Source organism: Arvicanthis niloticus, chromosome 23 (assembly GCF_011762505.2).
Source record: "Arvicanthis niloticus isolate mArvNil1 chromosome 23, mArvNil1.pat.X, whole genome shotgun sequence".
NCBI classification, from domain to species: Eukaryota; Metazoa; Chordata; class Mammalia; order Rodentia; family Muridae; genus Arvicanthis; species Arvicanthis niloticus.
Window position 1 is genome coordinate 13,481,720 of NC_133430.1, and position 23,921 is coordinate 13,505,640.

General features: G+C 48.4%; 1 protein-coding gene across 1 annotated transcript in view; it reads right to left on the bottom strand.

Annotated features, from left to right (window-relative positions):
• Positions 1–1,103: 1,103 nt before the first annotated feature.
• The window catches only part of C23H14orf132 (chromosome 23 C14orf132 homolog), a 40,010-nt gene continuing 17,192 nt past the window's right edge, over positions 1,104–23,921 (bottom strand). Inside the window, exon 4 of the mRNA XM_076920875.1 lies at positions 1,104–3,449. Coding sequence (XP_076776990.1) covers positions 3,225–3,449 — 225 coding nt within the window. The 3' untranslated portion in view covers positions 1,104–3,224. The remainder of the gene's footprint in view (positions 3,450–23,921) is intronic.

Consider the following 23,921-nt stretch of genomic DNA (forward strand, 5'->3'; position numbering starts at 1 on the left):
CAGAGGACAGAGGCCAATAGGGCTTGGGACAGGTGCACATGTGGCCAGTCAATCTGCTCCTCCCTGCTGCTCCTCCCTGGCCCTGACTTGGGAAATAAATGACCTTGTAAGTAGGTCTGGCTGCAGCAGGAGAGATGGGCCATTTTACTACCCGTTGATGACAAAGGGTGGCCATGCTACTGCAGGACACAGGCAGAGTGTCAAGAGTACACATTCAGCTGCGTGTGTGGCTCTAACTCCCACACAGATCCTGATCAGTGGACAGGGGTCCTAGCCAGGACTAGAAGCTGGCATGCTGCCTCTCTGGCTGTGTGGCATTGGCCTGCCCCATTTCCTGATTCTTGGGATCCTAGGAACACATGCAAGGAGGGACAGTGGTCTCTCTGGGCAAGGTAGAAAAGGGGACTCACTAGTTTCTCTAATCGGATCTAACAGACCACGGAACATTTCAGCCAAGGTATTATTTTTTTCAAGGGCCAGACACACAAAAAGCAAGGACCATCCTGTCAAATTAAGGAGGCTCTGGGAGCCTCTTCTACCCAGGGAGAAGCCAATGGGGTTCTGGCTGGGATCACCAGGAAGATGCTACTGTCCTCTGGAGAGCTTTGGGGCTTACAGAAATACTGTACCCCAGCTTGGGTCAACTTGCCACACAGGCGAGGCACCCAATCTGATCTCAGTGCTGGTCACTGAAACTTTTCTAATGTGCAGCTCCCTGGGGCTTACGTACCTTTCTGGGGGCCCCTTATACATGTACCCAAGGAACCCTACTTCAGGGACCATCCTTGGAGACTTATATGGAGACTCAAGGTTAATCTTAAATGATGGGAAAAGGTTCATTATCCCTGGGGTGTAGACAAAACTGAGGCTGCCCCATTCTGATGGTCTGAGACCTGTGGGTGCTCCAGGCCATTCCAAGCTGGGACACCTTGGGAAACACCTTCTGGTGATTCAAGTCCTGTTCAAATGAACCTCAGTGTTGCCATTGGCCTCAAAAGGAGAAAGGGGGGGAGGGAGGGAAGGAGGAAGGGAGGGAGGGAGGGAGGAAGGGAGGGAGGGAGGGAGAGAGGGAGGGAGGGAGGGAGAGAGGGAGGGAGGGAGGGAGAGAGGGAGGGAGGGAGGGAGAGAGAGAGAGAGAGAGAGAGAGAGAGAGAGAGAGAGAGAGAGAGAGAGACAGGCAGAGCCTAGCTCTAGCTCCCCAGGTTCCAGTGCTAGATCCCCACTTCTATGCTGTGTGGCCCCAGGAAAGTTACTCCATTTCTCTGGGCCTCTGGCTCCTTTCTGTGCACAGACCTCACTGCTGTGAGGTGACGGAAGGGTGAAGGCCGTGCGTGAAAGTGCAGCACCATGCCTGCCCACAGCACGAAAACACTGAGCCCAGGCCTTGCCTGTTCCTTAGCTGATGACCAAGACAGAGCCAAGCAGAGGCAGGAAGGACAGTGGGGTTCACCCTGGCTACTCTGGCTGGGACCTGTCATTTGCTCCTCATTGTTATCTGTGGTGAGGAAGTTCAGATAGGAAACTGCAGGAGACAGAAAGACAGAACGGGACCAGCTAACGTGGACAAGGGCTTTCCCATGCTTGTGGACCATCTGACGCTCTGTCTGATCCAGGAGACCAGGAAACACACACACTCCCTCTCCCTCTCCCTCTCCCTCTCCCTCTCCCTCTCCCTCTCCCTCTCCCTCTCCCTCTCCCTCTCCCTCTCCCTCTCCCTCTCCCTCTCTCTTTCTCTCTCACTCTGTGTGTGTGTTAGCACTAACATGCCAGTACCTTACAAGGCTAGAAGCTGTCCTTAGCTTTCCTGTCCCTTCTCTCAGTACAGCAGGCGCAGATCCTACCCCAACCTGCTGTCTCCATGGAGATAGGTAGGGGATGGACCACCAGTTGCAGCTCCCCCGAGGCAGGCATCCAGACAGCACTGGGACACAGGTCACAACACACTCCTACTCCCATTGCTGGCCTGGGTTCTCTCATGAGAATGTCCCACCCTTGGCACAGGGAAAGACTCAGGGGTGTGATGAGGCGGCAGGAAGCCAGAGCCAACATCCCACAACTTCCATGTCCAGCACACAACAGCTAAGTGCCAGCCCAGCATCCTGCCCTGCAGAGGACTCTAGGAGTCCCAGGAGATACTCTGTGCCCCTACTTCTTGGTAGCAAAGATTGGGCCAGTTCTCTGTACTAACAGCTTCCCCCAGGGGCCAAAGCATTTGCAAGTATGTTGGATACATTGAGGGGCGTGGGGAGTTAGACCTGTGACGGAGGGCGCAGCATCGAAACCAATTTACAGCACAGACAATAGATGGATGACCCATGAATGCCCGAACTGGACACCTCCTGATTCTCTCTGTGCCTCAGCTGCTGGGGTGGCATGGGGGCATGCTCACTAGAGAACTTGGCTAGGATGGAGGTCAGACTCAGATCTGACTCCTTCGTTATCTTACCACACCGTCACCAGGCCCCTCTCCCTGACATCTGTCCGGTGATGAGGGGACATGACTAACTCATCCTCAGAGGAGAGACTACTAACTGCCTGGACGATCTAAATACTGAAGACATCCTCTGCTTTTCTTCCAAAGATCAGAAAGTTCACTCCAGTCTCTAGGTTTTCTGATGCACTTGGGTTCTGCAAGGGACCAAGTGTCTGGTGACAACGTATCATTTATAAGTCAATTTCTCAACATTCTGTAACCCTCCAACATCGCCGTCAGTGTTCCAAGGTGTGGGACATACAATTAAAAGGTGAGAATTCTAACTTGTGAAAGTTCTTCTTGTCCCAGCACCCACACACTGGGTTCAACAGGTCTGCAGAAAAGATATGACTCACAGTGACAATCTACTGCTAGGAAACACAGATCACCAAACAGATCTGCATTTTTTTTTTTTTAACCCAACGGGATGCTCAAACCGGCTTTGCATTCTGGGACTGACCGAAACTTCAAGAATTTTTCAGTCTGCTGTTTGAAGGACTCGAGGCATCAGTCTTTTAGGAGCTCAAAGCACGAACTTCAAGGCGTCCTGAATTAGCTCAACCGCAACACGGAATATTCTACACTGGAGCTGCCTGGAGGAAATTACAGATGTATGGTGCTTGCTCCTCCAGGGACCGTTCAAGAACTCAGGTGTCTCCAGCGGCTGGGAGAAAGATGGAGCCACAGGAAAAACCTTACTAGGTGAGTCCAGAGTGGGAGGGGCTTCCCCACGACTTCACATCCCTGTGCCTCAGAAGGTGAAGGCGTACACCACGCCCACCACCACTATGTTCCCCAGTGTTGCTATGATGGCTATCCATAACAGAACAGCATCGTTGGAGGAGCGAGGAGACTCCTCGGGCTGGCCGTGGCCGTTGGACGTCGAGTGGCCGTTGGCAGGGGAGTTAAACAGGGAGTATTCGGTACTGAAGTCCTCGTTGGGTGAGTCCATGAATGCTCCTCCCATCATGGGCAGCTGAAAAAAGAAGAGAGAATGAACCAGGACTGCCCAGCAGAGAAGACGCCCTCCTAGAGGGGACCAGCCCAACAGGCCTGCAAGGAAATGCAACTCACAGGACACTAATGCACATTTTAAATCACCGAAATGAGTGTTTCAAGCTGGCTTTGGTATGTGCCTATAATCTTGATACTCGGGAAGCCAAGAAACAGACAAATTACAAGTGTAACGCCAGTTTGGGCTACGTGGTGAATAGTAAGTAAGCTAGCCCCGAACCAACCCAAATCAAACCAAATGAACAGTAGCCCCTGAACACATGCATCTGGCTTTATGGCAGACGCTTGTGAGGCCACTTCACACACAAGGCTTGACGGATCTCATGCCACAGGCTCCCACACCCCCACACCCGTGACAGACTCTTTCACACCCACATGGGCTGCAAGACACCTTTATTCCTATTCTAATTTGTTTGCTTGTTTGTTTGTTTTTACTTAGAGATGGGGTTTCTCTGTAGCGCCGGCTGTCCTGGAATTTGCTTTATAAAATAGGTTGGCCTCAGACTCACAGAGAAATGCCTGTTTCTGCCTCCCAAGTGCTGGGATTAAAGGTGTATGCCACCACTGCCCAGCTGTCATCCTAATTTTAGAAGGGAATAGTGTTAAGCTAGTAGTGACGCACACCTCCAATGCCAGCCCTTCCGTGGCCAAAGGAAAAGAAGCATGAGCAGCACGGATGTCTCAAAACACAAAATAAACAAGCAGTACTAATAGCACGTGTCACGGGAAACTGCAATCCACAGCCTGTGTCACGGGAAACTGCAATCCACAGCTTATTTAGTCAGTTAACGTTTTTTTTTTTTTTTTTTTTTTTTTTTTTTTTTTTTTTTTTTTTTTTATGTGTGTGAGACAGAAGAGGGAGAATCAGCTAGGAGACAGGTTTAAGCATGAGAGTTTCTAGTCATGAATGAAAAAGTCCACCAAACTTCCATATTAGATCTCCCCACTGCATGCCTTACCCCTTCCAGGATAGGGTTACCCAATGTGTAGTGTGTACCCTAGGAGCTTCCAGAATGTTCTGGTGGATACTTAAAAGGAGGTCTGTAAGCATCCAGAGGAATCTGTTGATTCAAAAAATAGGCCCAACCTACAGTGTGTCTCAGGACAGACATGGGGCAGGTCTTGAGTTAAAACAGAGAGACCCCCGTGTTCCGGTGTGGGAGGGGGAAGATTCGGATTCAAGGTCTGAGCTGTGCGGGAAGACACTGGAGTTTGCTGGCTCTCCCTTCCAAGTCTTCCCCTTCTTCAGCACAGACAAGGAAAGCTACAGCTTAATATCCATGTGTTGTGTCCTATGGACCAGGCTTCAGAACCAGAATGAACCTCCTGTGCATCTCCATACACGGGACAGAAGAATGACTATGTGTTCAGATAGATAGACTAGAATGTGCCCCCTCCTCACAGAATAGTAAGTAAAGGCTGTCATAGTAAGAAGTACAGTGAGCTTTCATAAGTACACTAAAAAGAGAAATCGGCTTGTATCAAATTTGTCAGAGAAACCCATTCATTCTAGGTCAGGTCCAAGGGTGAAGTCATGGATGTGCACTATGATAAAGCAAGGTCATGTAAAACTGTTGCTATGAACTTATAATGAGTTTATAGGATAAAACACTGCTTTGAACTGACTATCAACATCCTTCTGTAACTCCCCTTTTGTGTAACATTTTATTGAGGTGATTTTCTAAGAACCTTTGTCTAAGAAGGTATAAGAAGGCCAGAGAAATGGATTAAAATGCGGCATCTGGGGCTCTGCCCACCAAATGTGTATGTGTGGCTTGGGGGGCTCTGCCAGATCCATCAAATATATATATATATATATATATATATATATATATATATATATATATATATCTGTTTGTCTATACATACACATATATGTATATGTGTATGTATGTAAGTATATATGGACTCTTGTGGTGTTGAGACAGGTGGTCAGGCCTGAGCAGTGTGTGTGTGCATGCCTCTGTGTGTGTGTGTGTGTGTGTGTGTGTGTGTGCATATTGCATGTAAAAGATTTTAATTCTTTTCCTGTCTTTTCTCTCTGGTTCATGAAGAGTTAATGAGTTCTAAGCATCTGGCCTGGCCAGTGAGAGATCCTTGAGCCAGGGAGAAAGGAACCAGTGCTTATTAAAGCACAAATAGTAAGAGGGAGTTCCAGAGCAGGAAACCAGCCCTTGTTAAAGGACAGACAATAAGATCGTAAGGCCAAAGACCATCCATCTTTAGCCTTCGTCAGAAGCTGTGTCCTGCCTAGTACCATTCCCCTAGATGCTGGAGCAGGCTCCCCAGCAAGGGGGTGACAGACACGTTAGCAGACACTGTGGTGACTTGCCACAGAGATAACTGCCAACCAGCTAAGCATATCCATGCTGGCCCAGGCTCTGAAGAAACAGATTATTTCACTGCCCAATGGGGCTCCTGCAAGAGATGCAGCTTCCATTTAAAGATCCTCTCACACTGCTAGTTCTGGATTCAGGAGCCAGGGAGCATGGCTCCCCGTTGTGACCTCTGGATCCAACGTTGCTTGTGCTGTCTGTGGCTTTATTGGAAGAGGTGTGTCACTGTGGGCAGCCTTGAGAGGTTTCAAAAGACTCATGCCATTCTTAATTAACTCTCTCTGTCTCGTACTTGCAGACAAGGATGTACTCTCTCAGCCTCTGCTCCAGCACCATGCCTCTCTGCCCGACGCCATGCCCCTTCTATTATGGTCATGGACTCTAGCCCTCTGAGATGGGAAACCCCAAGTTAGATGCTTTCTTTTGTAAATTACATCAGTCACAGTGTTTTGTCACGGCACTGAGAAGTAGCTTAGATAATAATCCTGAGATGCCTCTCTACGTCTGCCTCAGATAAGGTTAAAAGTTGGGGACAGAATAAGACAAAGACACGTGTGAAGCTAGCCAGGAAAGGAATAGCAATGCATCTGCCTTTCCAGAGAGGAGAAAAACAAAAAACAAAACCAAGGTCCGTCTACACAGCAGAGCTATTCTAAGGGAAGGAAGTGTCAGACATGAACCAAACATGAATGGCACCCTTCACAGAAAGATGGCTTTGAAGCTAGCTGAGATTCAGTTGAAATCAGGTCGTACGGGGAAGCCGACCTGTTTATACGTGCATGACTTCAGTTTGAGCCTTCTTTAAAATACACGTTCATTGCCTTGAAGGTTGGTTTTCTTATCGTGAAAAGAAAACATGGAGGCATTGCTGGAGTCCTCCTATACTGCACAATTTTCTTCTTTTTATTTAAATCTTATGTACTTTGCTCACATGTATGTGTGTACAATGTGCATGTGCCTGCAGAGGTCAGAAGAGGGAGTTGGGTCCCTTGGAAATGGAGTTGCAGAATGGTTGTGAGCCACCATGTGGGGGCTGGGAACTGAACCCAGGTCCTCTGGGAGAATGAGTGCTTCTAACCACCGAGCCATCTTCCAGCCCCAATCTTCCTTCCTTCCTTCCTTCCTTCCTTCCTTCCTTCCTTCCTTCCTTCCTCCCTCCCTCCCTCCCTCCCTCCCTCCCTCCCTCCTTCCTTCCTTCCTTCCTTTTCTCTTTCATTTGTGGTGCTAAACACAGTTGTGCACACATTTGTGGGCCTCTGCTCTTGCACACACCTTTTTACTTGTGACGATGGTCTTGCTATGTGCACAATGTCTTTTTCCCTCATTTTATGGTGTGTGTGTGTTTTGCTTGTAGGTATCTTTGCGCAACAGGGCAGAAGAGATCCCTGGGTCCCCTGGAACAAGAGACAGCAGTAGTGTGAGCTGCCCGTTCAGTCCTGGGAATCAAACCTGGGTCTCTGCAAGAGCAGCCAGTGCTTTTAACCCCTGTGCCATCTCTCCAGCTCCACGTGCACAATTTTTCTCTTTAATAACTCTGAAGCATCCGTTTCTGGTGCTTACAGACGTATTGCCCTTGCCTCCCCTTCAGGAGACTGATGTGAATTCCTAAAGCTTGCGTTGCCAGCACAACCCATAAGAATGCTGGCATGCTTTCTCCCGGAGACCAGAACTCCCTAACTTGATTTAAAGGTTCCTTGTTCCTTGATCAGCCTCCAGCTTCTGGGTGGCGTAGGCAGGTTATTCACAGAGAGAAGGATAAGCCTGGGCACATAAGAACAAAGGCCTCTCCTTGATCTATACAGCCCCAGGCCTGGAAGGATCCTCCCCAGAGGCAGAGTGAACATTAATCCTCAGAGATGACTCTGCTGCCTGGATGGCCTATAGTTCACAGTTCTTGTGAGTGGAACCTAAATGAGAAACTAGGGAGAAAAGTCTCCTTCACTTCTGGCTAAGACATTCAGCACGCAGCCCTGCCATGACCGGAGGCTATGGCAGGACTACTCCCTGACGCAGGGTGGGGGCAGCTTGATTTTAATACATAAAAGGAACTCGGTTGTTTCATGCTGTGCCTACACTGGATCTCAGGGCTACTTCATAAAGAGCAGTCATCATAAAGACCACAGAGAGCCCTCAGTGGATGTCTGTCCTGTGGGTTTTTTATCTTCTGTTGTATTGGAGATGGGCACATACTAAGCAAGCACCCTTGTGAGTGGGAGGGGTTGGTTTTTTTTTTTTTAATGATTCTACTATGTTACTCCAACTAGGTCGTGAATTCATGGTCCTCCTTCCTCTACTAACTGGGATACCAGAGCTGGGCCATCATCATGTGCAACACAAAGCAACGACCCTGGGGTGTAATAATGGAAAGAGAACACTAGGGGGAGCTCGGTGCAGGCTGTGTTTCTTGATATCGGAGGTTGCCGGTTACAAGGAGAGCAGGCTTTATGAAAGTCCCTCAGCAATCCGTTTTAACCCCTGTGCTTCTGATATATCTGTCATCTCACATCGATATACTTAATAAAGATAACGCCGCCAGCATATCGACACAAGGAGATAACAGCAGCCTATAGGCAGGCATTCGTCAACATCACCTGGAGCAGCTCAACCCTCCTAAGGCTGTGACCCTTTAATACGGTTCCTCATGTTGAGGTGACCCCCACCCCCAGTCAGAAAATATTCGTTGCTACTTCATAGCTGTAATTTTGCTACTGTCAGGAATCATAATGGAAGTGTCTGTGTTTTCCAATGATGGTCTTAGGTGACCCCTGTGAAAGGGTCCTTCCACCCCCAGAGGGGTCGTGACCCACAGGATGAGAATCACTTAGGATCTAGAGTTACCTGACAGACCTGCTGTAAGTCAAATGCCTTGCTATGTCTGTCCTACCGAGTATCAGAGCTCCTCAGCCCAGGTGACTCCAGGGCTGTTTCCTCCAGGGCACGGCAGCTGTGCGCAGCCTGCTGTGGCTGCCCAGCCTCCAGAGTCCTGAGCAACCCATGCCTTTTAGGGAGAGACAAGCACAACATTCATAGGAGTGGTCCCAGCCAGTGTGCATCACTTTCACACGACAGTAACGTTAAGAACGAATTCTTAAGATGAACCATTATATACTGTGGATCTTCTATACAGATAGTAGCAATAGAAGCTACAGGGTTTTACCCATTACACACCAGAGAGAGGGATGGTATCTAGTGTGTTTATATATGCAATATATATAAAATACACTATATATATATATATGTGTGTGTGTGTGTGTGTGTGTGTGTGTATGTATGTGTATGCATTACACATATATACACTGTGGTATATACACACACACAATATATATATATGTGTGTGTATATATATGTGTGTGTATATATATATATATATATACATATATATATATACACACACACATACATAAACTGGACATCAAGAAAACAAACAATCCAGCAATCCAGTTAAAAGTGAGGTACAGAACTAAGCGGAAACTTCTCAAAAGATGAAACTCAAACAACTGAGAGACATTTAAAGAAATGTTCAACATCCTTACCTATGAGGGAAATTTAAAATTAAAACTACTTTGAGATTTCATGTTACCCAGTCAGAGTCTTCTAGATCAATAGAACAAATAGCGGCACATGTCGGCGAGGATGTGGGAATGGGGACACCTATTCGTTGCTGGTGGGCGTTTGCACTTGGCAGCCACTGAGGAAGTCAGTGCTGGAGGTTCCTCAGGAAGCTGGGAATTGATCTACCTCAAGACCCAGCTCCATCACTTGAAGGACTCTCTCTGTTATTGCAGAGATTCGTGAGTGTGTGAGTGTGTCCATGTGGAGGCCAGAGGTCACCTTGGGTATTGCTGCTCAGGTATCTTGCATCTTGTTTGTTGACACAGGGTCTTTCACTGGCCTGGAGCCTGTAGGCTGGGCTAGTCAGCGAGCCCTGAGATCTCTTTGTCTCTGCTTCCCCAAGGACTGGGATTACAATTGCAGACAACTATACCCAGAGTTTTGATGTGGGTCCTGGGGGTCAAACTCAGGTCTCCATGCAAACTCAGGTCTCCATAGCAAGCACTTTACTGACAACTACATCCTAGTCCAAGTTATACCCTGCATTCTGCTGTGTGGTGAGAGGTAAGGCCTGCATAGGAAACTCAGATGCCCTTCTACAGGGAAGGCTGCACATGTGTTCTACATGGAAGGTCACACACATGTCACAAGGCCATGTGCATGGATCCACACGCATGTAAATGACTGTTTCAATATGGATTGTTACCCATGGCCAGCCACATACCCTGGCTGCTTCTGAGTAAGGTAGGGGGATGGTAAGGGAGACTGACAGCAGTAACGAGGGCGGGGCCAGCAGGGCACTATATGCAAATCTCTATTTACAACATAGAAGTATTCTAATTGATTCCTCCCCCTTTCCCCAAGTGGCTGATTCTGGTCAGTGTTACATATAATATTTATAACTGCGACACCCAGACATACATGCACACAGACACACACACACAAGAACACACACATGCATACACATGTATGCACACACATCCTGCATAGGGTCATAGGTTAGAAATGCCTGAATAGCTCTTTCCGTCCCTGGGCCTCATTCATATATTTGAAATATGAGCACGAGAAGAAAGCTTTGCAAAAATACACACACAATTCATGTGGGGTCTACGGCCTGATCTAAGTGTCTCCTGTCCTCTGTCCCTGAGGTCTTGCATTCTATAAGTGTGGTCTGGGATCTGTGTGCTACAGGCTTCCAGGTGTCTAGTGGCTCAGAGGGAGAGTTGGGTAGTGACAAGAACAGGGTCTAGAAAGACCAGGCTAGACTTGCTCAGTGCCCAGGTGGGCGGGCAATTCCTGTGTACAACATAAATAACTGGGTACAGTGTGTAGATTCAACCCATCCAGGGTTGATGGTGGAGGAACAGGGTCTCCCAGAAAAGTCAACAGAAAGCAAGTCTGGTAGAAAACAAACCTGCAGGCTCCTGGCTCCAGTTGCAGCAGGGTGGTGTCTCAAGCGGTGGCTGGAGCCATAGGGGTGGGGAACGGGAGAGGGAAGCCGCCTAGCTCAGCATCAAGGAGCAGTGGGGTGGTGTTCTGCTCTGTTAACTACCTCCCCGCAGAACTCTGGAAGGTCCTGGAGACATGCTAATAATGGTTGCAGATCTGGAGACTCCTCCAGAGATGGCGGCTGACCCCTCCCATTGTTCTTCCACAGAAGTCTGTGGAAACATTCGCCGCCTACCAGCAGCAGCAAAAGCTGCCATTCTCGTTGCCTGGCACCCACGCTGCAGACTGCATGTCAAACAAAGCAGTCCAATAAAAACACAAGGAAAATCTACTCAGAGTTTGCTCCAGGTCAGGCGTTGATAACCGGGGCCTTTATAACTTGAGGGTATTTGGTTACTGACCGCCCACGAGATAGAGCTGACATCCTTGTTTTCCAGGTGGGGAAACTGAGGCACGGATGGAAAGTTACTGAGAGGGGAGGATCAGGGAGGTACAATGACTTCCCCGAGCTTGCATAACTCATAAGTAACTGACCAGGAACTAAACTCTAGGTGTTACAGCCCACAAACAGCACCATCATCCCCGGGGCCTCTTTAAGCGTCGGCCACCTGGGCCTCCACAGTCACCTCTGTGTCCTACCATCACAGTGAAGGAGATGCTTCCTCCCTCAAAGGAAATCTCAGTTGGTGAGAAATTTAGAAGTGAGGCTGCAGTACCCAATGTGGCCAGGCGTAGCAGCATAGAGACCTAATTATCTGCTGCACTGGGAAAACTCAGTGATAATCTGTGCCCGCTCTCTTCACTCTCTGAGCAGCACCTGAGCCATTAGTGACTTTCATGGGGTCCCATCAGAGCCTGAAGATCATGGGCCTGGGTCCTAGACAGACTCTGCTGTCTTACCTCCCCTGAACCCGCTATGCCAGGGCTCTCCATGTACTTGGTACTCGCTCATCTGTGCCACCCCTGCCCATGACTGTCTCCATACTCACAACCCTCCAGAGCCTCCCCTGACTTGTCAGGCGCTCAGACGGAGTGAGCAGGGTCTCCTGAGAAGAGGTACCCTGCACCCGGATCCTGTACTGTGGTTTCACAACAGCCCAGCAGAAGCTGCCACTCTGGGACTCAGAGAGGCACGGTCACTTTCCTGAGAACACACAGCTTATGAATAGTTGATCAGAAATGGTACTGCCACATCCGCCCATTTCTAACCTTCACCACCCACCTTGAGTTCACATCTCTCTCTGCCAGAGCCTGACACTGATGAAGCGCCACCGTGGACAAAGTACCAATGACATCACACATGCCCATTCTTACTATGTTAACAGCCTGCTACTATAATTAGCCATGTACTTACATTAGAGGCGTGTCTATCCTTCCCTGCGCTGGGAGCTCTTTAAAGACAGAAAGCCTGGAGTTAGATTTCTCCTTGAAACCCAGTGCATGTGAGGAACAGCAGCTCACACGAAGTAGATGCTAAGAGCATACCGCAATAAAAAAAAATGATGTCCAACCGACAGCCGTGAGCAGCACTCCAGCACAGCGTACAGACTGTTCTACCGCCCAGCCCCACCCAGGGGCCCGGGGAAAGAAGAGTATTTTTGGAAAACCTGAGAACATTGCAGAATTAAGAGTAAAAAGCAAATAGACTCTTTCCAAGGCCGTTGCCATAGTTACTCCTCACACAGCAGAAAAAAAAACAAAAAAAACAAAAAACCCTGCTGTCTCCACGGAGCCGTCATCTTTGATTACTAATAGTGAAAGGAACACTAGCCCTGGGGACAGGGATGCTGGATGTGGCTGGCCACCACCTGGGATCCATCCTCTGTGGTGTAGCCCGTGGCCACAGTGAGAACTCAGGGTGCCATGGAGGAGCCCGAGCGGCAGCTTGTCTTAGAAGATACTGGTTGAGAACATCAAGGAACAAGGGCCAAGCCTGGCTGGGATGGCTTCACTCCTGGCCTCCCATGAGTGGCTACAGTTAGTTCTTTGGAAGGTGAGCCAGTTTCTGGACAGTCTCTCAAAGCAAAAGTAAGACGATGAGGGTTTTAAGGCTTTCTCTTTGGGGGAACAGCTAGTAGTGCAGACTGCTGCAAACAGAACCTATTCTACCTCAGGAGCTCCAGAGCTCCTCTGCACTGCCTCAGTAGCACTGATGGAACCAAATATGAATCCCTTTCCCTGAACAGAACAGGGTCTCGGGACCACAAGGCAACGGGTAGGAAATCTGACCAACTGTTCATTCATTCATAAACTAAACAGACGTTTTGCTGAGCATCTATTATATGAAAAGAACAGGTCAGAAGCCAGATGTATAAAGAGAGAAACACGGTCCTCTGTCTTGAAGGACAGGAGGAGGCAATGTAGGAAGGGAAGACATGAAACAAGACAGAGACCAGCCTACACCAGAGAGTGGGTCCATCCTGGAGTGTGCTGGTAGTGGGCAGAGATAATGATGTAGCCAGGGGTCGCCTTGCTGATCCAATCCTTTGGGATTTTCATTCTTGCTCTGCCTGGGAAAGCTTTGTTCAGCTTGAACCGCTAACACACTTCAGATTCTATGCTCCGGGGTCTGGTGAGTCAAAGGAAAACATCTCCAAAATTCCAGTCTCCTCCATGCAGCAATTGAGGCTTCTGGGTGACCGCTGTCACAGGAACACCTGGATGAGCAGGAGACACACGGAGGCAGCCATGCCTTGCTGATCCCCCACTTGGCTCACTTGTGGTTATTTTTGTATGTCCAACTGGGTCAGAAGCCAGAGAGTCACCTGTCTCTGGTGGCATTTAGGAAGTGCCATCTGACTGAGCACAGGGAACAAGTCGTGGTGTCCTGAAAATGAGGGTGTGTGGGTGTGTGTGTGGGTCAAATCCCTGTCGGCCAGTGGCTGCTCCACACAATGCCACCAGCCTGTCCCCTAGCAGAGAGGACTTTGTAAGAAATAACTTCCTAAGCCCATGCTGTCTGCTTCAAGGGAAGTCTAGGCAGTGAGCTTGCCTGGGAAAGAACACACAGACAGGAACAAGGGAGCTGGGACTTTGTCCCACAGTTGCAAACTGATGCTACAATAGGATTTCTGTTCTCCAGTCAAATAGATGGGTTGGTCCCATCTTGCCCAGCTCCCAGATGTCTGGCAAGCCTTGGGTTAAATAATTTGTCTCTCTTGTGCTAGAAGTCCTGCTTTTGTACACTGACAGGAACTCCTAGGGCAATCCAGATAGGAGAGATGACTGTCTTAGACCGTGACTGTTCTGGCAAACCTCAGGTACTCAATAAAAGCTCACTGTATTGTATAGGCAACAGCAAGCCTGTATCATCCTGTGACACTGACTCTTCTCCACGCTGGAGACAAAATCATCTTAGAAGCCAAACTGCATTATGCCAGACTGTATTTAGAACATCAAGGATTATTGGGGCCCAGAGCACGCCAAGAAAGGATGGTCTTGGCAGTTCAGGAGTGAAGACACACACTGACCCTCAGGTGAGAAGCTGAGATCTGGTTCCAGCTGCCTTGGCCCAGAGGGCCTGCTGTGGCCACTGCCTTGGAATGGTGGGTTTGTGCACAATGGAAACAACTTTCAGGGATCCAGGCTATTTTCCCAGGCTCAGATGGAACATGCTTTGTCTTCAGCTTGTAAAGCTGGTGAGGGTGTTTGGGTGGAGATGCCTGTGGGCGGCTGTGATGTCTGAGCCTTTGTGAAATGACCCATGAGACACAGTTAGCAACCACACTCATTAAGCCAATTAAGGGTGCAGGAGGTCTTTTTAAAAATTTATCTATCTATCTATCTATCTATCTATCTATCTATCTATCTATCTATCTATCAACAATGGCCAGACCAAGAGGAGATTAACACCTCCCAAACTTTGCCTCTTGGTGCTGAAACTCAGGGGGTAAAGCATTTTTTTAAAAGACAAACACCATAAATGTCATCAGTGTGTGTGTGTGTGTGTGTGTGTGTGTGTGTGTGTGTGTGTGTGTGTTCACATCAGTGTCAGAGGAAATTGGAGAAACCTTGTAACTTCTGTCTTTGTGCAAAGTTTAGCAGGATTTTCCAGACAGGTAGACAGATCTATCGACAAACAAAAGGACACACATGTGAGAAGGTGCAGGTGCCAACGTGCCTGCCTTGCAAGCATGAAAAATTGGAGTTCAATTCCAGAAGCTGTGTGTAAAGAGTCGTGTGTGTGAGTGCCCGGAATCCCAGCTCCTAGGAGGCTGAGACAGGCTGATGCCTGGGAATCTCAGGCCAGCCAGGCTGGCCCACTTAGTAACAGGCTAGTGAGAAATCTCTCCCATACGCCTGCTTCATTTCTATCAATGTGATAAAGTAGCTTGGCTTGAAGCAACTTGGAAAGCAAAAAGTTTATTCGGCTCACAATTCCAGGTTACGGTGAATGACTGTGGGAAAGTCAAGACGTGAGCTTAAAACTTCATATCCACACTCAGGAGCAGAGAGAGAACAGGCAAGGATTCTCGCCTGCTCTCAGCTAGTGTTCTATCTCTTACTGTTCAGGACCCCTTGCCTAGGTAACGGACCTGCCCACAATGGACACAGACCTATTCCCAGGCCAACCTGATCTAGACAACTTCTCTAATGCTCACTCAGGTAGGGCAAGCACTTTAGCCATTCCCCAGTGGTTAAACCACTTGCCCTGCACATGTGAGCATTGAGTCCAAATCCCCTGAACCCTCATAAATGCCAAGTGGGAATGAGAGCACTCTTGTAATATCACCTCAGAAGGCGGAGACAGGGAATCCTCAGGCCAAGCTAGTGAGTGAGACTAGCCACACTGGTGAGCTCTGTCTGGATCTGATTGAGAGCCCTTCCTCAGTGAATATGGTGGACGAGAGGTCAAGGGTACGTTTGCAGCCATGGGCCGAGTCCTTAAGTTTGAGTTGCTATGCAGACTCCTTGGACCACTCCGCACATTCCCAGAGGTCTTATGGGTGTGAACATGAGGCCCAGCTACAGGCTCCCATGGCTAAGACAGGGCTTTGACTCCAAGCCAGAGGTCTGGCATCTTTCCTCAGCATCTGTGAAGTTACACAGGCTCATCTCAGTTCTTGACATATTTGTGCTAAGGTTCAAAAATATCTACTGCCCAAACGCTGCAGGGAAGACCTGCCTGAACAGAGGCACACAGGAAGGAACAGCGTGGCAGGGTGAGCCAGAGGCTAGGCACTCCGTGAGGCCAAATTTAACTCCACAGCCCACATTAAGGAGGGTATGGGGGCAAGATCCAAAGAGGTGAGGGGTTTTCTGAGACAGTCATGCTCTAAGAAAACGGCTTTATACAAACACTGGGGAATCAGCTCAGTGATGGAATACAGGTCCCACAGGCATGGCGGGCCCTGGGGTCAATCCCAATGTTAATCCATAAAGCCTTAAAAGGAGGTGACACAGAGGATACAAGATGACTACTCAAGCATCATACAGCCCTGTGTAGCTGGTTACTTTTCAGTGTGTGTGTGTGTGTGTGTGTGTGTGTGTGTGTGTGCCAGAGCTGGAGACAGGAGCCCCCAGCGAGCTGGGCTACAGCTGGAGACGGGAGCCCCGGAGCATGCTGGACAAGGCTGTGTGTTTTTTTTTTACATACCATCTATCACTTGCTTCTCCTGTCCAGCCGTATGCTGGTTGTTAATGTCCCTTCCGAACAGGGAAACTGAGGAGTGACCTAGGCGGAGGCCTGAGACTCAAACCTGTTTCCTGTCTCAGGCTCTTTTCCAGGCTCTGGGAGACCGGCCGGAACGAGTGAGATGATAAGATTTGCTGCTTTGTGTGACAGGCAGTGGGGAAGGGAAGAAGATCACTGGCTGAAGACAGGAAGGTCACAGTGAATCAGCCAAGTTCCCGACACTTACGGGTGTCATACTGCCATGTTTAGGCTGCAGAATCCCGAGACTTCTGGTAACTGACCACAGATCCGGTCCTCGCACTGTGAGGCCCAGCACACCAGGGCTTGGAGAGACTCGGTGGCTTCCTGTCGGCATAGCAGAAGGAAGAGCATGGCTACCTGCCTCCATCGGCAGTCACAGCTTTGCAAGGTAGTGACCCTCTGTTACAGGATATGCAGACATAGTGGGCTACTCACCCTTGATAACATAAAACCTCATTGTGTTTGGGAGATTTGGCCAGCACTCTCTGATGATGAAATGGCTTGTTAGGAGTCACACCCAGAGGGCTGGGAAGATGGCTCAGTGGTTAAGAGCACTGACTGCTCTTCCAGGGGTCCTGAATTCAGTTCCCAGCAACCACATGGTGGCTCACAACTATCTGTGATGGGGTCTGATGCACTCTTCTGGTGTGTGTCTGAAGTGCTCACACTACAGTGTACTCATATAAATAAAAATAAATAAATCTTAAAAAAAGAATTTACACCCAGGTTTCTAACTCTGTGTTTGTGGTACCTCCACCCAGTTCTGGTGTTTGCTCACTGACCTGAGGGTCTCATAGAGAGAGAGGCCTTTGTTCTGTGGGGGTGTAACTCAGGTTGCCTGGTACGCTCTCTGAGTCTCATCAGACACTCTGTTTTCTCACACTTCCATCATAACTGCTGGGGACCAGTGGGGTGAGCTGTGTGGTCTGGCTGGGGTGTTCCCACAACTGAGCTGTGTGGTCTGGGTGGGGTGCTCCCGCAGCTGTGCTCCCTAACGTTGGGTGGCAAGTGGCCTGCCAGGGTCAGTGACATTCTGCTTTTCCTGTGAAGCCTCCTATGGCTGTTGAAGCTTGCCTGGGATTTTGGTGTCCTAGGACTCTGAGGGTAGGTGACATGGAGGGCTGCAGGGGAAGAGGAGCCTGCATCCCGCTGTGCAGACAACCCTGAGGCATCAGTTTCCTGGGACCAGTGACAAGTCTGCATCCTGCTACCCTTCCTGCTTTTCTGTGGGACTACAGGGCTGAGTGAATAAAGTTCATCCTTGGCCACATCTCATAGATAGTAACCACGTCTCAGGACATGAAACCACCAGAGTGTCCTTCAGAGCGTTTGTCCAAGTGCCCAGAAGACTTTGGAGCTCATACTGGACAAATGCCAGACATTTGCAGAATTAACGAGGTAGGTGGGCATGTTCAACTCAGTTTCCGCCTTTCCCTCTCTCCAGTGAAGAGCGAACACACAGGGGAATTCACTCAGGGGCATGGAACTCTGGGGCAGCAGAGTTGTCTTCCCAGAGGCCCTCCAAAGCCCCATGGTCTCTGCAGGTGGCAGAGCCTCCTCCTTTCCCTGGTACCACCCTGGTTTCAGAACTGCAAGCCCCCAGTCCTGAGTGAGTTGTGACAGATGATCATGGTGGCCTCGAGTGAGCATCCTGACAGAAGTGTGGCGGTTCTTTCCGAGGGTCAGCTCTTTCTCCCCATACACCCCAGAGCCTGTGTGCCACATGACACCAGGGCAGGTGTCTCCATACTTCTGCCTCTTTTCTCCCCAGGAAACTAAGAGCACCCAAGGCACATACCACGAACACGTCAGAGGTTGTAACAAAATGCCAAGTGGAAAGCCAAATGTGCCAGAACCCAGCACATGGCAAGCAGGGCCTGAAGGGCAGGAGGAGGGTGGAGTTTGAGGGACAGAGGGGACACTTGTGCCAGCAGGAAGTACTGGCCTTCCAGGCCCACCAGGACGTGGCCTGCTTCCTAGCACTCTGCGTTCATTGACCTAATCTTATATCATTCATTAAATATTTACCAGGGCTGGCCCTGGGCTGGGGCACAGCAAGTTTGCTGTATGTGAAATGAAGGTCTTTGCTGTCAGGGAGCATCAGAGAGAGCTTCCAGACTGAAGCTGAACAGAGCTGTGGAGGAGAGAGGAAGCCTGTGTGGAAGGGCATGGCCTCCCTCCTTTCCTGGGTTGCCACCGGTCCATCTGAGCCTCGAGAACTCCCTCAACCATGGTCCTCTCTGCTCACCCACACAGAGCTGAAGAGAACTGTGACAGAAATGTATTTGACAAATACATGTGACACTTGTATTTGAACCTCGGATCCCCTTCCAGCACTGTGCCATCGGTTAGCTGAACTGCTGGTCCCTGTCTTTGGCAATAGCTTAGCTCTTTTCCTGCCTGCCTGCATGACTTTGGGGATGCTCACTGGATTGCCCTTTGTCGGGTGGCCTGACCCTGAGCCATCTGTGTATCTGTTCCTGCTTCTTCTATCTGAGGGCCGGGTTCCTGCCTCCCTGATAATGTTCTTCATGTCTCTTGTGCTCCAAGATGTGAGAGCAACAGCAAAGGGGATGATGCCTGGAGATGCCGCTCCAGACTCTGCGACACTCAACGACTGCCCATCTGCATGGCCCAGGGCTCTCCAGGCTGACTGACTGACTGACTGACACAGCAGGACCAGATGAACTTCACAGGAGGGAGAAGGAAGGGCAGGAAGTCAGAGAAGGAGGCAGCAGCAGTTAATGCTGTGTCTGTGGCAGGGCGAATAGTAGGATATGGGAATGGTAGAGCCCATTAGTCACCCCTCAGGCCTCCCTTGGCCCAGAAGCCCTGTCTTAATGCATTTCTAATGGGCTTCCAGAGCTGCATGTTGAGGTTACAGATGGGGTCTCCTTGTGGGAACTGCAGGGGCTGGCTGAGTGGGAGGTAGCCGTGCTGAGCTAGGCTCAGTCTGCAGCATCTACTCCCTTCCCTTGGCTTCTTTCCAAGGGGCTTCCCACGATCCTGATGTCGGGACAGAAGCCTAAAGAAACCCAGGTTTAGCCTGGTGGGGTGGTGATTACTTATAATCCGAGCATTTGGAAGGTAGAGGCAGGAGGATTTCAAGTTTCAGGACAGCTTGCCTCCCCCCCCCCCACCTCTAAACTGAAAACATCTCTCCAAAACCAGTTCCAGCTCCAGCCCCATCACTGAGATGTATCCATGCTGGCTTCCTGGTATAGCCTCAACAACTGGATCAGACGGCTTCTTCTGGAATGTCTTGTCACAGGACATACATACAGAAGAACCTACGTGGCCAAGGTAGGCAGTGTGCACATGGCTTCACTTCTCCAATTCGAGTGTCAGACCCTTGCGTCCAATGTAATTATCTGAGCTTTTTGAGCTGTATGGCCTCCAGAAAGAGAAGCTCATGTCCAGGGTTCCAGGGTGGATCCAGTGTACATTTCTTTACCACAATGGGAGAAAACAGGGGTGGAAATACAGATGCTGAAAGCCACAGGGTTAAGAAATCCTGCACCCAGCCCAGATGGAGTCCCTGGGACCAAATCCATTTACTCAACTGGAAAAAAACAAGGTCAGTATTATGAAAACAGTTTTGAGGACTTGGCTGTCAAGCGAGTAAGGTTTGAGTACAGAGAGACAGTGGCTCTGGAGGCCTGCAGAAGGTGCTCATGGTCCCCACAGACTGTGGCTGGTGAGTCGTGTGTGTGCACACATCGTTGAGACAGAGGCAGCCAAACGGAGAGCAGCGGACAGTGCCTGGTGGTCACACGAAATCATCACTCCCACTTCCTCCCATCAGCCCCATGGTGTATCTCATAACTCATGGGTAGCTTCAAAAGTTACCATCAGACTAAACATGGCTCTGGTAATGCCCAGAAAACCTTAAAGCAATCCTGGGAGAGTCCAAGCTGTTCCTAAATGAATGGTCTTTATCCACAATCAAGATAAAGAATATTTAGAGAATGTAGTGATTCTTATCATGTGACTGAGATGAAATTCACAATGCTTATCCAGGTGTGGTGGTGCACACCTTTAATCCTAGCACCAGAGGAGGCAAAGGCAGGTGACTCTCAGAGATCAAGGCCAGCCTGGTCTGTTGAGGGAGTTCCAAGACATCTAGGAACACACACACACACACACACACACACACACACACACACACACAGAGAGAGAGAGAGAGAGAGAGAGAGAGAGAGAGAGAGAGTCTGAGAGAGAGTCTGAGAGAGAGAGAGAAGGAGGAGAAAAAGGAGGTAGAAGAGGAGCAAGAGGAGGAGGTAGAAGAGGAGGAAGAGGAAGAAAAGGAAGAGGAGGAGGAGGAAGAGGAGGAGGAAGAAAAGAAAGAAGAGGAGGAAGAGGAGGAGGAAGAAGAGGAAGAAAAGGAAGAGGAGGAAGAAGAGGAGGAGGAAGAAGAGGAAGAAAAGGAGAAGGAGGAGGAGGAAGAGGAGGGAGAGGAGGAAGAAGAAGAGGAAGAGGAGGAAGAATGATAATACACACTGCTTGGCATTTAACCAAGAATGACTAGACCAACAAGGAGATGCAATCCAAACTAGGAGGTGAGGGGTCGGTCACACAAACACAACTCGGCCCAACAAAACCTAAGAATTAGTGTGAGAGGACATTTTAATAGGTGTCACATCTGTGTCTCGCCTGCTTTAAAAGACTCAAGCAAGCACCAAACATGTTAGGAAAAAGCAAGATATTCCTTAAAGGACACAAATTATGTGTCTGGGGACAATACCCACAATCTCTGAGACAGCAATACTCTGACTGGGCTTGCCATCAGTTTAGAGATCGCTGAATAAAATGCTGGTGGTCCTGAAGAGATATCAATAACAGCTACTCGAAGGAAACAAGAGAGAAAGAACAGCACTGGTGGACTGTGGGAAATCTGAGGCAGCCTAACATAGGCATAAAGAGTTCCTAAAGCAGGAAGGCCAGAGGAGGGAGCAGAAAAATTACACAAAGAATTGGTGTCAGAAAAGTTTCCAAATGTGATGAACCTATAATCCACACATGCCTTTTTTAAGGATTCATTTTATTTTTGACGATGCGTACATTTATGTGGGGCTGGTATGTGTACATATGACTGTAGTACCCACAGAGGCCAGAAGACAGCATCTGACCTGGAGTTAGGGCTGGCCAGATGTGTGTGCTGGGAACCAAGCTGGGATCCTCTGAAGAGCAAGCAACACGCACTCCCAATTGCTGAGCGGCCTCTCCAGCTCCCCGCTGGAGACACATTTTCAAACTCCCAAGAGCCAGAAACATGAGGAGAACTGCACAGAGGTACTTCTTCACCAAATCACTCAAACTCAGAGAAAAGGACAAAAATCTTAAAAGCAGCCAGAGGGGGAAAGACACACTATACTCAGAGGAACAGAACATAGACATCAGAAGATTTTCTCCGGAAACAACAGAAACTAGAAGGTGAAGCCATATTTTTTAACTAAACCACCAACTTAGAATGCCCAGACATACAAAAGCTGAAAGAATTAATCCAACAGTTCAGAAGCACTAAATATACAGAGCCCTTCCAGGCAGAAAGACAATGGTGTCTCAAAGAAATGAGGCTCTACACAAAAGAAAGAAAAGACATCAGTAGTAATTACCACATGGGAAAAATATATAAGATTTCCCCTTAATATTTAAACAAATTGAAGAAAACTGACTTTTAACAAAGATAGTAATAATGTTGGTCTATAATGTTATATAATAATTATGGTATTAATGTAATATAATAATTATGGTTTATAACTTATATACTAGTAACCACCACAGTGCAAAAACTGCAAGAGAAGAAATAGGAGCATGCTACTGTAGACATTTACTATACAGACAAAGATGTTTAATGAAAATCCCATGTAACTATTAAAATATAAAAACCAAAGATTTATGTCTAAGGAGATGACATAGGAAAACAAGAATTTCTCACCTTGAAAGAAGGCAGAAAGAAGGAACAACAAACAGTTGGAAAAAATAGAAAGCAGTGTAATAGATAGTACACCTAAGCCTCGCCATATCAACAAATACATTAAATGTAAATGGTTTAAATATTTCAATTAAAGGGCAGAGAACTTAGCCACCAGCCCCCCCCCAAACATTAGCTTATAGCAGCTTCATTCATCAACAATATAACCTGCTGTAAACCAAGATGGATAAGCAAATGGTTCATCCAAGATGACTGTTAGTCAGTGCTACAAAAGAATGAGCTACAAAGTCAGGGCAGGTTTGGGGTAGTGACACACAGATTTAAGCAAACTATGGAGACAGCAAACAGATGAATGGGACCCTTTGGCAGGAGCTGAGAGTGGGAGAGAAGAGAGAACACTGAGGATATTTTAGGGCAGTACAAATAGTCTGCATGATGTTATCATGAAGAATGCACATCATCATACATGTGTCCAAACACATGGAATGTCCAACACCAAGAGTATTGTGAACTATATACTTTGGCTCAAGATGAAATGTCAACACAAATTCTCCACTGTGTTCCTAGGCCCCTGGAGTGACGGATGCTGATGATGGGAAGGACTCTAAATGCCAGAAAGAAGACTTATAGGAAATCATTACATTCCCCTCTCAACTTCTCTGTGAACCTTTAACTTCTCAGAACCAACCACCAACCACCACCAACAACCACCAACCATGACCACCAATCACGATTACCACCACCACCACCACCAAAAACTACACCAACCATCAACCAACAACCATGACCATCACCAACCACCACCACCAACCACAACCACCACCACCAACCATGACCACCACGACCACCATGACCACCACGACCACCACCATCAAAACTTTTAAAAAATAGGTAACAGAAGTACAGATACCCATACTTGCATCCTAGCTTTGGCTTTACCTCTGTTTCCTGATTTTACATTGCCTTTCCACAGAACCCATACCTTGTAAAGATCTGGTGGGATTCCCTGTATGGTTGGGTACTGAGATAAATAGCGGCCATGATGGGAAGGGACAGGACATCTCAGGGAGACAGATTGGGCAGAGAAGGTGCAATTATGGGGCAGAAGAAGCTAGGGTCTGGCTCAACAGCAAGGCAGAGCACACAGAAATTGTTATGTAAGCAGTACTTGCTTGGAGATGCACACCTCCATATCTCTACCATAGGGCCCACGAAGTTCTAGGTTTTAAAATACTACTTAGAAATCTGACCCAGAAAAGTGTCTGTGATTTAGATGCCTTTGTTAACTGTTTATTATACAACTCAAGAAATGGCGTCATAGCTCCCTCTAAAGCAATGAGAACACCCAATACCTGCTAGGTCTTTTCAGTGAGATTTGAAGGAGATGGCTCTCTGATTAGAAGCATCTGAGATAATAGACAATTTATACTTTAATGATAATTCTTGTTTTAAGAAAACATAGGCTTTGGGGGGCATAAAGTTCCTTGCACCCACAGAGTACTAGGG